The sequence below is a fragment of the Gymnoscopelus braueri genome (assembly GCF_963280865.1).
Source record: "Gymnoscopelus braueri genome assembly, chromosome: 20".
NCBI classification, from domain to species: Eukaryota; Metazoa; Chordata; class Actinopteri; order Myctophiformes; family Myctophidae; genus Gymnoscopelus; species Gymnoscopelus braueri.
In genome coordinates this window covers 7,502,641-7,519,968 of record NC_137622.1, presented here as the reverse complement: position 1 = coordinate 7,519,968, position 17,328 = coordinate 7,502,641, and the positions used below count along the sequence as shown (strand labels likewise).

General features: G+C 42.8%; 1 protein-coding gene across 2 annotated transcripts in view; it reads right to left on the bottom strand.

Annotated features, from left to right (window-relative positions):
* Positions 1 to 4,513: 4,513 nt before the first annotated feature.
* Positions 4,514 to 17,328, bottom strand: part of gabrb2a (gamma-aminobutyric acid type A receptor subunit beta2a) — a gene marked incomplete at its 5' end in the record, with an annotated part of 58,435 nt that continues 45,620 nt past the window's right edge. The window contains 5 exons of one of the 2 annotated variants that reach the window (XM_080415737.1): positions 4,514 to 4,910; positions 7,218 to 7,358; positions 8,352 to 8,596; positions 11,758 to 11,910; positions 12,361 to 12,498. In XM_080415737.1, coding sequence (XP_080271863.1) covers positions 4,557 to 4,910; positions 7,218 to 7,358; positions 8,352 to 8,596; positions 11,758 to 11,910; positions 12,361 to 12,498 — 1,031 coding nt within the window. In that variant the 3' untranslated portion in view covers positions 4,514 to 4,556. The remainder of the gene's footprint in view (positions 4,911 to 7,217; positions 7,359 to 8,351; positions 8,597 to 11,757; positions 11,911 to 12,360; positions 12,499 to 17,328) is intronic. The other variant, XM_080415738.1, reaches the window with a different exon arrangement.

Sequence of the window (17,328 nt, the reverse complement as noted above, 5' to 3'; positions counted from 1 at the left end):
AGCAGCATGGTTACTATGAATGGTTTCTATCACTAATCGACTAGTAAGAATTTTCAGGTCTAGTCGATTGGACCATCTCCCTGTTCTATTTTTTACTGCTGAGTGGGAATTCGGTCAAAAAAAAAAACGTATTTATATTTTATCACACACTATCACACACCAAATGTCTGTTCTTTTCGTCAAGCAACGCTGTATACATTAGGCTTTAAACTATTAACATTAAATAAATGGCATGAGAATATACTATAACAATTAGAAAAGTTGATGTTGGTCCAGGTCGTTGTGACACTTCCGTTCCGACCTGTGCTGTGATTGGTTCCTGCTCCGAGTCCGGATAGGCCGCGCCTCCCTGACGGACAGCTGGCCCGGTGGCTGTCACGGTTATAATTTTGAGATGCTCCACCAGGCGGGCCGTTTCCATGCACCTGGAAGAATGGGACGTGGCGACACTGGTGGTACTGGCACTCCAGACATGGGAATAGTGTCACCCCCGCAGCCCCTCAAACTATCCCACGAGCTGCGGAGAGAGAGAGCAGGACAACGATCATGTTGTCCTCAACCGGGTCTGGGATTGGAGCTGGTCCAACAGCCCAAATGGTCCATGGTGTCGGCACTGGACGAAGACAGCAAGGCTTATTGCTGCCAGTGGGTCAGCCTCTCTCTCAGCCTCGGGCAGTCACCCGAGGAGAGAAGCCAGGTACAACAGCTCCTGGTGCTCCTCTGCCTCAACGCTCCAGTACTCCAGGTTGTCCATGGCTTGTGGGGGGGGTTGTTCTTTGGGGTCTCCCAAAAACTACAATGCCTCCGGGCCATGTTCTACCGGGCGAATTGCAGACTTTGCCCCGGGGGGCTAAGGTGTTTGACACATCAAGAAAGATATGGCACAGGAAAAACTCTGACGTGGTCTATTGGGTGCAGCTGGTGGGGGGCCAGGGCCGCAGGGTGCTCCTCTGTCAGGACCGGCTCACCTGCACCGAAGCAGTGGTCATTACTATAGAATTTGTGTAGGTGCTTATTGATAATAATTTGAATGGATTCTCAATACTAACTGAACTGAACTACTGGTCTCTAGTACATTCTTATTGTAAAACAATCAAAGCCATGTGTTTAGTAGAGGAGTGAGCTATGTTCTTCAGCAGGGGGGGGTGCAACCTAAGACATCCAAATACACTCCTGTTTCTTTTCTATAGTTGGATTAGAGTGAAGATCAGTGAGGAGGTTTTAAGAGTCTACATCAGCTCTATTCTATTCTGTTACATAATATTACATTATGTGGTGCGTTTACTACGTTACACTTAAATTGAGGTTACATTTGCTTCTTTAGAGGAACAAACAGAATTGACTGCCTCGCCTTCAATTTGTCCTACAACTTCGGTGGGGAACTACCAAGCATTAACCGCATATCAGACGCAGTAATAACAACCACTCTTGCTAAGCATTAACAATTCAGCATTTTTTTACATTAAATATTGACGTGCATACAGTACATTCACGCAACACTGATCATATCAGCAAGGGAGGGTGATGGGGCAGATTCATTGCAGTTTGTCTGTCGCTTAATGAAAGAATTGAAGGTCCTTTCTCTCTCTCTACCCGAAACACCCCCCCACCCCCCCACCCCTCTCTCTCGCTCGCTCACTTTTTCCTCTACCCATCTTTCATTCAGGAGTCCCCTCTGGCCAGTGAGTCCAGAGAATGCCTGCATGTACAAGGCTTTCTGCCTTAATGTCCCCTGAGGCAGGGACTGACACTGGCTTCCATCCCAGCCCACCCCATCGCAGCTCCGGACCACCACCACCAGACCACCATGTTCTTGTTCCTCTGTCTCCCCATCCATTATGCAGTGACTGCAGTCTTCACCTCACCCGTTTCTTCACACATTCACTTGATCGCCTGCTCGCTCACTCACTCACTCTCATGTTTAGTGTGGTCACTCTCTCATTCCCTTGCTGTGTCACCCCTGAGGGCAAAGCTTCAATACTCATGAATGGACATGCATCCCCTCCTCCTCCGACACACACACACACACACACACACACACACACACACACACACACGGTGGTGTTTTTCTTTATCAATGACCGCCAACAGAAGCACATAACACAAAAACGTCCGTCCACGTATTCTGTAAATGAAGTGATAAGCTGAGTTAAGCTTTAATTAATTTTAGATACATCTTCATAATTGCTGACAATCATTACACAAGATATTTACAAGTCAATATGAAATATTACAACTGGAATTTACAGGAACTTTGTACAAAATATGCCCCGCTCTGACGCCTCAGTAGCCGGGTCCGTGTAAAGTCATTTCTAGAGAAGAAAAACAGAAACGTTGACCCAAAAGTGACTGACGGTTGTCCGGAAGTGCTTTTGAGTTGGCCAGTGGATGCTTTTTAGAGTCCATTAAAAATAAAATAAAAGGGAGAACTCGAACTCCAAACAGTATAGGGTCAGAAAAATTGTAAATCATGTTTTTTTCCTCAGAGAACTTTTTTTTTGTTTGTTTTTTTCTTTTGAAATGTAATGGAACATTTTACCTGTTAGTTAACTGCAAAAACAACAATAGAGACCCGTTTAAGTAGAATAAATCCATAATATTTACACATACTGTATCATGAATATTGATTTATAAAAATTGTACTTGTTTTTTTTGTTTTTTTTTTCAAACATGATTTAACCGTATCTACAGTTTTCTGAAACAGAAACCTAATCACAATGAAACGCGTGGTACATCTATCATTCAGTTCTACTGTTAATGGTGATTGTGGATTATCATATTTATGCAGCAACGTTCTTTGCAATGAAAGGGCTTCAACTCAACTCATCTGTCATCAATGGGTTCCTCCACCACGCATTAAGTCACATTAAAGCCATTCTATTCCTTTAAAGCTGCTCACACAATGGCAAAAAGCACACAAGAGTCAATGATTAAAGGTTCTCATCTTTTAAAAACAAAAAAGACAATGAAAACCTGGGCGTTGTGATGAGGACAGGATTCTGTCAGTGCAACGGGAGCAGAACTTAAACTTTAAGCGGAAGCATAATTGGCTGTTTACGGCGAATGTTAGCCCCAAATAGGGATGCTAGTGTTAATGTACACTGGGCGAGAACGACCACCCAAGGTTATGATGATGCTGTGCAGACCCAGGGCATGAAAATCGTGTCGTGTTTGGTTGAAAAAGTTAGCTTCCGGGGAAGTACATACAACGAACTTCCCACTCCACAGACACGTTCTAACCTTAGGTTGTTACCTTAGGCTTTTCCCCCTTGTAAGATGAGAAAAGCCTGGTAATGAGGTTATGGTTCATGTGGTTAAAGACTCCCCAAAAATGGAAGCTCTCTCTCTGTCCAACATTAGCACCACTGAGGACTCATAGGGAGGTCCCTAGAAAAGAGTGCCCCCTGCTGACCACCTTTTGTCCTCCTGTGGAAGTCCCCATCTCCTCACCCAGGTGGCCCCAAGGTAATAAGCCTGCAAGCCACAGGTTTTCAAGGTGGGGGCCATGGCCCCCAGGGGGCGCCAAGGGGGCGCTAAGGGGGCCAATTGGAACATCAACTGAAAATGTTTAAATACAATTAAAAATCTCAACAATTATATACGTATATCAAATTTGTAATTTTAATTCAAATTCAATCCATAAAATTACTGTGCCAGTTGAACCACTTTCAAACTGGCCTCCCTATTTTGGTCAAGTCATTAATGTTAAGATTGTTCAAAACATTTCAAACAAACAAAAACTGTGCTGTGAGATTGTAGATCATCTATTTCCACTTTTTAAGCCATTTCGCAATAGGGGGACCACAGCCATTGGCTATGGCTATTTGGGGGTCCATGGCATGGAAAAGTTTGGGGACCCCTGTTATAAGCCATGATGACTACGAGAGATCTGCAGAATGGCTACCAGCATGTGTTTGCTAGGCAGATGAAACCTCAGCTAATAAAAGTAAAAAGCTTTGAGCTCATTATTATGACTGAGATGCAAATGAAATCAAACGTAAGCATGCTTTTTTTTTAAAGGATGTTTTCTTTTTTGATATACAGTAATTATAGGAAAATAGTCTATCAAGGATGACTCCTTTTAAATCATCTATAAAGCTTCCCTGGATGCAGTAAGCTCGGCTACGAAGTAAATAGATATACTAAACAAAACAAATCTTTTAAAGTATATGCAAACACAAGCATAAATATTTGATCCACAGAGATTAAGCTACGAATGACAAATATTAGTGATATATTGAAATTCTGGAACCAGGCACCATGTCTGTCTTAAAATCTCACTCCTTCGTTCGTTACGTTAGCGTGAGTCAGTCATTAAGGTGTTTCCCCCGATCCGAAAAGAGTCACTGCTGACGTGAGGTGTTGGTGCCGCAGTCCCTCCAAAAGTCCTTACGTTTTCTCTAAATTAATCTGCAAACAAATTTGGTGCACTGCATCTCTCATTCCTCCCCCCCCCTCTCTCTCTCTCTCTCTCCCTCTCCCTCTCATCTCCCCCCAAATCGTCGTCCTCCATTCTTCGCTCGCTGTGAGATGGCCACCGGCCGTGTCATCTTGCCTTAATGCACGTAGTAGAGCCAGTAAACCACGTTGAAGAAGGAGAAGACGGTGGGGAAGATCATCCGGGACCACTTGTCGATAGAGTTCACGTCGGACAGGTCCGGGATGTTCACCTTGAGCTGCGAGGCCCGCCTCCGTAGGCGCGACTTCTTCTGGGCGTGGCGCTCCAGGGCGCACTGGCCATAGTTCTGCCGGGCCATGGCGGCCCGGCGGTACTGCAGCGTGGAGCTGTCGTAGGCCAGCATGGTGTTGCTGCGGGGGTCCCCGGGAGCACCCCGGGGGTCCCCGGGGCCCCCTCCCATCTCGTTCTTCATCTCCAGGGTGCTGAACAGGATGTTGTCATCGGGGGTCATCTGTATTGCGAGGAACGGAGAAAGAGGTGTGAGAGGAAGTGACGGCGGGGGAGACGATCTTACGTTATAAAACAATGGTTCTCAAAGGTTTTCATGTATTGGACCTGAGGAAATTGATACGTATTAGGCTGTGGATCCCAATTTGAAAAGTTTTGTGCTAGGGACCCCCTTAAGAAAACATATATGTTAGGATTTTCTAAAACCTTCAAAATCTATATACAAGCTCACAACATGGTGTTGTGAGCTTGTAGATATCTATTAAAATATACAATAGGGCTTAAGTGTTTTACTGTTCCTCATTTTACTGGGGATCACTTGGAACCAGCTGAAGGACCCCTGGTGGTCCCTGGACACCACTTTGAGAACCACTGGTTTAAAACATAGTGATACACAAAATATACTAGCGTGCATATTTCTAACACACTTATGATACTTATCAAAGAATAATTAAAATAATAGTGATGTGCCAAAAGAAATCATAACAGATGAGACAAAACTGTGCTACTTAGAGCACAGTATATTAGGTAAAAAAATATTATAGAATCACAATACTTAGATCAGTCAATATCTAATAACTAATAGGGCTGCAACTGTTGATTACATTTCGATTAATCGAATAACCAAGAAGCACGTTTTTAAAAAGTGTACATTTTTTAATATGTCAATGAATCGATTAACTACTTACAGTAAGGCCTCTTTTACACTTTGTCGCAAAACACTGTAGAGCAAAAATAGTGAAAATAGCTGATCTACAAGCTTACAACGGGTCGCAATGCGCCCGTTGTGACCTCGTAGATCTGCTATTTTCTGCTTATTTTTAAAGATTTTCAGCTATAACGACGTGGCCAAAATAGGGATTGATTATTAATCGGTTATTTTATTGAATGATCGATTATCGATATTTTTTTATGATCGAATGAATCGATTAGTTCGATTAACCGTTGCAGCCCTAAATGACCACAACCACAAAAGTATGAAAATACATTTCTTTAGAGTGCAGAGCACTCCACAAACTAATTCTCAATGGAGAAATCCTCTTTGTCATCTCAGAATTTCAACCGAGGTGGGGTTAAAATTCAGTCTATTCACAAGACAAACCAAGTAAACAAAGATAAACCAAAGAAAAAAATTAAAATGTGAGAGGATAAGGTTGAGGAGAGGTTGGAGGCTTGGGTCAGGTCAGGATGGGCGTTGAAGGGAGTGAATTCAGATCAGCAGTTCTTCATCCATAGCCTGACTTGTGAAGAAAACAACTCTAAAATACTATCTGGAGGACACAGAATACATATCGTCACTGTCGGGCAGAAACCTTGTATCTCCATGTTCCATTAATTTTTTTAAATATTTGAAATTTGTGCCTATAATGACGTCCCAAAATAGGGACGCCAGATGGAAAGTGGTCAAGTCTGTCTGTGGGTTTTTATAAATATCTAACGTCAATTTAGAGAGCTTGTGACTAAATGATAACTAAATTGGAACACAGGTTCTTTTTTCCATTGCCTGAAAAGTGATGGTTTTGGACATACAAGGTTTCCGCCCGACAGCAGCGATACGTGATATCTGTTGTTTTGCTGTAACTTCACTCTGAAGAAAGGACCTTCTCAGTTGGCACTAGTCATCCAACTGCAAATGATCTTTCTCTCTCGCTCTGTGCTGGGCTGAGCCCCTTTCCCCTCTAATGTTCTTTCTATTGCTTCACTTATTCTTTAGAGACTCTTCAATTGCCTTTGAGATTCAATCTGTCTCAAACCAATATTATGTTAAGGGTAGCTTAAAGTTAATCCTGTTTCTCTTCTCTACAACCACATTCTCAGTGGTGGACAAAGTACTCAACCCCAGTGCTTGAGTCAAAGAATAGATCCTGCATACACCTGGTCAAATATTACTCAACTACTGAATAAGTGAAAATTGCTTAATCAAATTTGTACTTGAGCACAAATTACAAAGTACTTTTTGTCAATGCATTGCTAAAAAAAAAAAAAACTCAAGTAACGTACAGATAATTACAAATTACTTATGTACAGTAGTCGAGTAAATGTACTTAGTTACTGTCCACCACTGCACATTTGCCACTGTGCTGAAGCCAAAGTGCTTGTCAGCCATGATTGTTTGTTTGTCAGGGAAATGCATGAAGAGCAAACCAAGAGCGGGGAAAAAAACACAATGGTGGGAGTGATGATCAAAGCTGCCTTAAAATCTACAAAAAAAATCAAAGAAATGCACAAAATAACTACAGCATTTTCCTCTGATCGGCTTGAATCAGACTGATGACATTTGTTAAGTTTTGACTTTCAAAACCGCCAGTACCTTATTTCTTTGCTCGCCTAGTCCTAATGCGCCATCGTCCACAAAGATGGGATCCCACATCGAGTCATACGCGTCAATTTCCCTCTGTTTCATTCTGGCATACAGAGCATCATCTCTCTGAACTACATTTCCCACCAGCCACTGCAAGCATACAAAATCAGCACTGTTACATGGGGGGGGGGGTAAATGGTAGCTTTCCACACTCAGAAGGAAAGGGTATTTTATTTTTGTTGTTGTTATTACAGCTAACGCTACCAGCTGAATAAAAGTTAAAGGGAAGGCTTTGGACCAAAGTCACTGAACTACCCAAGACGCCTTGCCCTTCGAAGGTATTTACGCCAGTCATTTGTTGATGATTGGCTTTGTCCAGAGATTCTCAATCTTTTTGAATTTCCAGGAGCCCCAGTTTGATGTACAGTACGTACATTAGGTCATGGACACGCATTTGATTAAAAAAAATATATATCTCTGCGACCCCAATCTACACTGTAAAGTTAATATAACTCTGAGAGTGTACAAATCGAACCTTATGGGTCTATTTGGTTCCATTAGTACACTCTCAGAGTTACAGACCCACAAGCGTGTCCATTTGGACCACTGGTGGTCCCTGGACCTGATGTTGAGAAACAGTGTTAATAGAGATACTTTTCTATTTTCATTCAGCTGTTGTTATGACACTCATGGCTAAACCAGAGAGTAGAAGGACTTGAAGCATTCATCACAGCATTTAAGCCACATATTTAAGCCTCTGCCAGCAGGGGGACAAGATTTTGAAAAAAAAAAGCACCATCTATTTACATTAATGCCACTTGTACGCCAATAATTCTGTATAAAGTTGAACTAAAGTTGTTCCCCCAGTCATTTTTGTGCACATCCTACATACCACAATTACATACATTTAATCATTTTGTTGATTAGTACAATATAAAGTTAAAAATGACAAAAAACTAAATAAGAGCTGAGATCAGAGCTGGGCCTGCCAATCATGGGGGCAAAGCCCCCCCCCCCCATAAAATCACCACTGTATCACAGCATCACATTGACCTTGAAAGGAGAAGAAGGTCATCGGCACATTAACACCTGAACAGTGCGGCCTCAGGTTGGTACGTATACAGGCCTGGCACCAACACGCACCTTGTTGGGGTCAGGCCGCAGTTTCTCGTTGTTGGCGGTGGCCGCTTTCTCGGCCGCCTTCTTCTGCCGCTGGGGACCGCGGCCGAAGAAGATGTAGTTGACGAAGGCGTACTCCAGCAGCGCCAGGAAGACGAACACGAAGCAGCCCATGAGGTACATGTCGATGGCCTTGACGTAGGGGATCTTTGGGAGGGTCTCTCTCAGATGGGTGTTGATGGTGGTCATGGTCAGAACCGTTGTGATGCCTGCATGGAGGTCAATATGGGGTCGACAGTTTAGACCAGTTTAGACGTGGGCGCTTTCTAAAGTTAACGATGTACACAGACATTCCACCAGTGGGAGCTCGACAGACTTTAAAGTACCTTGCAGATTCAAAAGCTGTATGGGAAAGAATTCGTTTTTATACTCTGCAGCAGTTATGTGGACTGGCATACCTGCAAGATGAGGACTAAATTATATGGCTGCTTATATCTAACCTTTATATTTTACCATCACTTATAATACTTCTGAAATACATTAAGATATTTGACAGCTTGTAAGACCCTAAATGTCTCCACTAGGCCTAATAGCTATTGTTTTGGTACAGCCTATCTTGTTATGGTTCAGTTTGTCCTTCAAGCAGCTAACAGTATAACTATCTCTGCCCTGTGCTCGAGGCAGAACTACCGTACCACTGACATGAGTGTTAATGCACTTCTGACCATGATATCATGTACATAAAGCATAACCACCACCACCTAGAATATTGTCTCGACTCCTATGGGCCTCATCGATTGCTGATTGATCCAGAATTCCACGACAAAGACCTAATTATAACCATCAAATATTTGAGTTGTAGCAAGATATACTATAGTACATGCAATGTTTTGCTATTTTATTTGTATAGACTCTAGTATGTTGGAAATTGTATGTGTTCATTATTGATAATATTTTTCTGTGTTACACCCCCTTCCCCCTACCCCAACACATGACAGTTTATACACACATTTGCACTCAAAGGACAACAATGGAAATAAGTTCCCGAGCTTTTTTGTGTTTTATCCTTTTGACAGGCATGTACAAATATATGCTCATGTATAATGCATTTTTGTCAATAAAAATGACAATCAATCAATCAAAATAGGCAGATTTACTATCATCGTGTCCACATGCTCATATGCATAACATTAGCTTCATGAAGCTAAAACATGTGCAGTCAAATCGGTCTGACACTAACACACATGTGTTGACCGCACATTAACACATGTGCGACATCAGGTGTTTTAACATCAAAGGCTGTGAGGACGTGTTTGATGTGTGTCCTCACATACACAGGACACGTCGATACAGACCGACCTGAAAGAATGAGACCCCATATGGACAAAAACATCCCCCCTGACCACAAAAGAGCAACTGTACTGTATGTGCGTGCGTGCATGCGTGCATGCGTGTGTGCAAGTGCATGCGTGCGTGTGACTGTGTTCAACGGAGGGTTTTGGGCCTCCGTCCAATCGCATATCGAAACAGACAAGGAACGAATCCCGGCGGCTATATAAAAAGCACAGTGTCCCCCCCCCCACTAACCATCTGCTATTAGTCACAGCACGATTCACCTGCTTTCCTCTGACATCCGTGCATTGTGTTTGATACGTTAGTCATCTGTATGCACAATCTGCATTTGGTCAGATTCACGCAGATTATAAATAACTCAGAATCAGCCAGCAGGCAGCATCGATGTAGCCTGTCGCTCTCTACTCTACTCTACTCGCTTGCAGACACGTTCCGCCTGTCTCTCTGCTCTCTGCCGTTCAGTAGATCTTTAAAGCACTGGTTCTCAAACATTTTCATGTCAAGGACCCCCCCAATTGATATGTAGCATCTAAAAAAGATTTTGTGGCAGGGGTCCCCATAACAGAAGATTTGTGTCAAACAAATTCCAAATTAACGTTTTCAAGATTGTAGATAAGCAATTTTTTTTAAATAGCCCAAGAATAAAATAGGGTTAAAGTGGATAAATTGTTCCTCAATTTGCTGCAGACCCCCTGGAACCCCCGTTCACTTTGAGAACCACAACCACTTAAACCCTATATTTGGTTGCCCAGAGTCCCTCAGGCCTCTATATACTAGTGACTCTCAGTGACACTCTACATTAAATATCTTCGCTGAAAATAGCCGATCTACAAGCTCACATTGCGTGGCGTTTGCGACGCATTGTGAGCTTGTGGATCTGCTATTTTCTGCGTACGCGTTCCACACAATACAGATGCTAAGTGGTTAAACAACAGATGTGCATTTTACAGGCACCGTTTGGGGCTCAGTGTTTTGGCCCTCGTGGGCCTCCGTCTCTTCAGGAACCAAATGCCTTGTGACAAGAACGCCACACACAGAGAGCTCAAAGCTGCTTTCATGACGTTGAACCTATCATCATTTGTTTTAGTCCAAAGGATGTTTAAATGTTTTTGGCGTTCCATTTTGACATCATCCTCTTTTTATATCAACATATACAGTATATGTGCCAGTATAGTTGCTGTCAGGTGGAAACCTTATATGTCCAATACCGTTGCTTTTCAGAAAATGGAGAAAAGAACCTGTGTTCAAAATGTCATTATTTAGTCACATGCTCTTTCACTTATTTATTTTCTAAAATAGCAAAAAAATGCTATTTTCCTACTTTTGTTTGACGTATAGGTTGGGCATTCATTTCCAAAAGAAAATACTGTATGGAGATACAAGGTTTCTGCCCGACAGCAACGATATATCAACAGATAGTACATCTCATTTGACATCGGTATGAATGTTTCTCTTCCAATCTCGGCACTGAATAATAAGGTACACTTGACCAATAGTCTGGACTATTCTTTGAGTCTGAAAAGCTTGGATCTCTGTCCCTTGACAGACAGACAGACAGACAGACAGACAGACAGACAGACAGACAGACAGACAGACAGACAGACAAATAAAACACTACAAGAAAGGAAGAAAGAAAGAAGCGGCGTGTGCTTCAAGGTCACACTGTAGCGCTTGTCCCTCTGCCTATATTATGGTCATTTCTAAACAGCAGACTATCAGCATGCACGATCAAGATCGCGCGCTTACAGCTAATGAGAAATAACAAAAACTAAACAGAAGGTTAAAATGCAGGGAAAGAGACAGCCATGTCTCCTGTCAAAACACAGATCAATAAATCATAAGGAATGAATCACCTGCAGCTTCCATATGCAAATGGCTCAGATTCACTGATTTAAAGGCATTCATAACACAGTGATGAATCTAATCCACAACTGTCCGCCCTCCCTCTCGTAATATACTATATGGCTAATAGCTCCCTTTGAATGGATTTGTTATCAATTAATTCTCGATTATAACCCAGGGGTAATGAGTCATCAACAACCAGGAGGGAGGGGGGGGGGGGGGGGGTTAGTCGTACCCAGGGCCACTCTGGCGGCAGAGGCGTCGTAATTGATCCAGAAGGACACCCAGGAGAGAATGGTGATCAGGATGGACGGCATGTAGGTCTGTAAGATGAAATAGCCGATGTTCCTCTTCAGCTTGAAGCTGAGGGAGAGGCGAGGGTAGGAACCTGAGGGAGGGAGGCAGAGAGAGTGCTGGATGCTTGAGATGGAAGATGGAAATAGAATTCAATAGAACAGAACTGAATGACGCCCACGGGGAAGCTATATCTTCCCCCGACAACAAAGAACGCGGCATATCCACTGCCAGCGCATTGGCGCTGGTTCTGATTTATTTTCTTTTTATTTATTTTTTTTGTTTTTTGTCAATATTAACCACTTGCGACCTGGCGTCCTTATTGTACATGTCATTAGAGGCGAGAATTTTCAAAAGCTTTCAAACAATATATATTTTTTCTAAATAATTCAAATTTCTTTCGCTACGACGCTACCTAAGTGGTTGATTTTTAAACTGAATACAGTATGCATGGTTATGGAACAGATCTTATTGGCAGCGGAAATCATGCATTTTTGCATGCATTGAGGCCGCCTCGTGTGGGTTGTTTTCCCAGTTCTTGTACCTGTGGAGAACACCACGTTCTTGGAGATGAGCTTGTAGTCGAGGATGGAGAACTGGGGCAGTTGTATCCTGTCCACCCCCGACACGGCTCCTTCTCCGCCCCGCCAGTAGAACTCGATATCATCAGTGGTGTAGCCATCTGCAGAGACAAGCCCCAGAGACCCAGAGTGCATTAACATTAACCGCTGTAGTGGCGAGGGAAACGGAAGTTACAACGCCACGCTCCGCTACTAATGGTGCTGTTAAGGATTAAGATGATATATACAGAACATTTGAGATGAAACTCCACACCCTCAAGTGCAGCGTTGCCTGGAAGTACAGAGTGAACTGTCTGTTCAGCAGGTGAGCTGAGTTCATGGAAAGTACGGTAAAATCCATCATGGGAATAGCTGTATAGACACAGAAAAGTGGCTGAAAGGGGCTTTCATGGAGGCCTCAAAAACTTAACAAATATAATAACAGGAAGTTCCTTAACCACTTTCAACCAGGCATCCCCATTTTGGGTATGCCATTATATTCTTTTTTTTTACATTTATCTTTTTTAAAGAAATGTCATTGAATTTGGGAAACTTTACAAGCTTGTAGATCAGCTATTTTTGCTGATCTACAAGCTTGTACTGTAGCTACAAGAATGAACCTGAAAAAGTTTGTCTATGTTTTTATGTTTTATAAAAATGTAAAAACAAAAATCATATTTAAAAATAGAGCACTATTTTTGCAGGTGTTTTGATACCCTGATGCACAGTGAATGGCTTCTATTAGAGTTAATAGTAATTTGACTCTCGGCTCGTGCGTTATTATGTTATACAACTATCTTCTGCCGAGTCCCGGAAAGGAGGCGCAGTGATTGACTAGTAGTCAGTTTGATTGGCAGGTGTGCCTTGTGAGACTTCTGCCTTGCCTAAAGTGGCGAAATTATGCCTAATGTGGCGAAATTATGCCTAAAGTGGCGAAATTATGCCCTAACCCTAACCATAACCCTGAACCTAACCTTAACCCTAACCCTAACCTCAAAAAAGATATACCTAAACCTAACCTTAACCTCACAAAAACTACCTAAACCTAACCTTAACCCTAACCCTAACCCTAACCTCAGAAAAAGTTGCGTTTTATCGACAAAAATAATTGGCAGCGGTTTCCGGAAAAATGTGGGCAGCGGGATTCGATTCCGGAGTTTGGGGCTGAGGGTCTCCAATGATTAGCGAGGCACGTGATGGCAGGTGATGGAATGGGGTTTCGGGCTGTATTTGAATGTGACCCTGCCCCCGTCCTTCTTGCCCCGTTCTTGCATTCAGCCAATCGCAAGCAGGCAGAATATAGTTACCATTAAATTATACGCTCGGCTCTCCCAGTGTGTGTCTAAGTGTCCCCCCTAGTTGACCGGCTCTATATACTTGGTTTGCTCCTTGACTCATAATAGGGACACTAGGGTTCCTGTGGTTTATGTCTCGTAAAGTGTTTTTCCACATCGTTTCAACATGAATGACGGTGAAAGATGTTTAAAAATGTACGCTGAGATCTACATTGCATATAGTTACTACCAAATTTGTTGTAGCCGGGTGTCCTCTCTGCTAATGGTGACGGTGAGATATCAAAATTATACAGAAGTGTGGTTCTTTAATAAAATCTTCTTTGCATTTAAAAGGCTTCTTGTGTTATTTAAAAAAGAAAACATTCTTAATATTTCATATAAGATGTATACCATATCACACAATTGCTTGCTGACAAGAAATAATTTTGTCGTGCTGCAGGAGTACAAATGAGGCTTTAGGAACATGAAGAGGGATGGCCTGCAACAAATGGAGAGCATCATGGACACATAAGGTGCTGTTCAACAGCCTGCATGTCATTCAGAACGTCATGAAGACAGAAGGTGCTGTTCAACAGCCTGCATGTCATTCAGAACGTCATGAAGACAGAAGGTGCTTTTCGACAACAGCCTGCATGTCATTCATCAACATGGATGGAAGCTCTTCTGTTCCACAGTGTCTGCTTAGCCAGTTAAACCCTAGACTTAGTCAATTAGACCCGAGATGGCTCTGTGCTTGGACGGCTTTTTTCCCTCCTACACCAATTCTCTTTGCCAAAAATTGCCAATCCACAAGCTCTGCTATTTTTGGCTAATGTTTCTCCTATAATATGGATGCTGAGGATCATGTGGTTAAGTCATATGCATCCCATGCATCACATGTGCTGCATCCCATGCATCCAATGTGCTGCATCCCATACATCGTTTGTGCTGCATCCCATGCATCGATTCGTATGTGCTGCATCCCATGCATCCAATGTGCTGCATCTCATGCATCATATGTGCTGTATGCCATGCATCGCAGCATCACGTGCATCACATGCTGATTGCGCTGCATCCCATGTATCACATGCATCTCTCCCTTCTGTGTTCCATTTCACACCGATGATAATAACAGGCAGCACGACCTATTTAGACAAAATTAATAATTAAACCCTGAACCTTTGATTTATAAAAAAAAATCACACCCTGTGTGAAGTGGGCGGTGTCTTGCTAGCTAATCACAATACTGAATGGAGTCAACCAATCATGTACAAAAAATAAATACATTTATTGAAACACTCTTTATGATGGAAGAAACCATAACTTAAAAAAAAACAAATTTGTTTTTTTTAAAGTTATGGTTATGGTTAAGGTTAGTCCTGAATAGACTGTGATTGGCCAATCACGGTGCAGGGTTAGGCGGGGTACATTTTTGGCCAATCACAGCGCAGGATTTGTTGTACAAATATCCAAACCTCACTTATAGGGGCGGTTTCACCGCCCAAAAATACTCTGCTGATGTGTGTTGACATTCAGGTATTTGAACCCACTAACACGTCTTCCTCTTACATTGTGTACAAGGACTCAACATTTTCCTTTGTTTAAAAGGTTTTATTTCAAGCGAGAATTAAGGAAGATTAAGAACAGAACGGAAGTCACAGGAGCAGGAGCGGCTGCAATGGAACCGGTGTGCAGCACGAGGTGCATGTAGCGATGCACAAGAGCCTGGGAAAACGGACATCAAATGCGTTGCCTGCCCCACCCCACCCCCTCCTCTCTCTACGTGAACATCCTGGCTAGTGCAACCCAGCATCACCCCAATTAGCAGCTCAAGTCCACCATGCTGGACGTTTTGATGTGCAGCACTGATCAGCCGAGAGGGACCTCAGTTACAGGGAGGAGAGGAGAATGGAGGAGAATAACAGAGGAGAATAGAGGAGAGGGGAATAGAGGAGAATAGGGAGAATAGAGGAGCGGAGAGGTAATAAGAGTCAAGAAGGTTTTATTTGTCACTACTCTACAGATACAAGCAGCTAAATGAAATTTTGTGAGGTTCACAAAGTACTGTGCAAACAACAATGACAATAGTAATGATAAAAAGAAAATAAGGTAAGAATAAATAATAATAAGAAGCCTCCAACAGTAACCATAGCCTTTTAGCTGTAGAAAAACACGTGTATATGCTATAGGAGAATACATATTATAAATAGTATATATTATATATACTATGGAAGCCATAGTAACAGTACCTATAATACTAAAAGTATAGCAATAGAGGAGAGGAGAGGAGAATAGGGGAGTGGAGAGGAGAATATAGGGGAGAGGAGAGGAGAGCAGAGCAGAGGAAAAGAGAAGAGGAGAGAAGGGAGGAGAGGAGAGGAGAAGAGGAGAGAAGAGAGAAGAGGACAGGAGCAGAGAGGAGAGGGGGAGGGGAGGGGAGGGATGGGGAAGAGAGGAGAGGAGGTCACCATGGCCTCTATGTTGCTGTTCACTCAGTTTGCATCAAGTCCATTAGTTTTGGTCCACTGTCTCTCGCTTATAACATTGTACATTTTCAGACAGAAGTCTGTCCACCTATTACATCACTGGACTTGTCTAGAGAGTCCCAACAGAGAGACATAAAGAGAAAGACACAGAGAGGGAGAGAGAGAGAGAGAGAGAGAGAGAGAGAGAGAGAGAGAGAGAGAGAGAGAGAGAGAGAGCTGTGAGCTTGTAGATCGGCTGTTTGAACTATTTCAAAATGTTTTTCAAAATAGTAAAAAATCCCAATAATAAGGCATTAGGGGTAAGGCAGCGAGCAAGATAGGGCCCTACATGTATGTGTGTGTAGGTTGGGTGTGTATTTGCATGCTTAGGGAGAAATCAATGTTTGCTCAATGCAGCCTGTCATGTCACACCTTTGACCTGAAGTCTCATTTACACATCGTGTTATTCACTTGAAAATCATTTGTTTTTCGGCGAGCGTCAGGGGTGTAGTGGAGGGGGAGCGACACTCCCCTACTTTAAAAAAAAATATTTCGGTTTTGGTCAATTGTTTAACCCCAGCATTCACATTCTGGGGGGAACATTATCCAAAATAGCAGCTTGTAGATAGGCTATTTTTGGCGAAGACACTTGGTTTAGAGGGAAATAAGCAGTATGGATGCACTCCCCCACTTCTAAAAGTAGCACTACACCCCTGGTGAGCGACACGGTAGTATGGCGGAACATATGAATCAGCCATAAGCTGCGGTACTGAGTGGCTTATAAACAGCCATCCACCAGGGCTTCCACAGTTCTGTTGGTTAAAAATACATCAAGTTTATCAAGGGAAGTGCGAGTTCTCCGGGCTCATTAGTCTGAATAAAACAGCATGCTCTGGCATGAAGCCAGTTCAATGTTCAAGCCGTCGCCAGTTAATCCATATGAGAGCAGATACTGCCTGCTGATCAAAACTGGTGCCTGTGTGAACCGCACGAGTGTGTGTGTGTGTGTGTGTGTGTGTGTGTGTGTGTGTGTGTGTGTGTGTGTGTGTGTGTGTGTGTGTGTGTGTGTGTGTGTGTGTGTGTGTGTGTGTGTGTTTGAGTGCACGTATGATTGTGTGTGTGTGTGTGTGTGTGTGTGTGTGTGTGTGTGTGTGTGTGTGTGTGTGTGTGTGTGTGTGTGTTTGAGTGCACGTATGATGTGTATATACAGTTC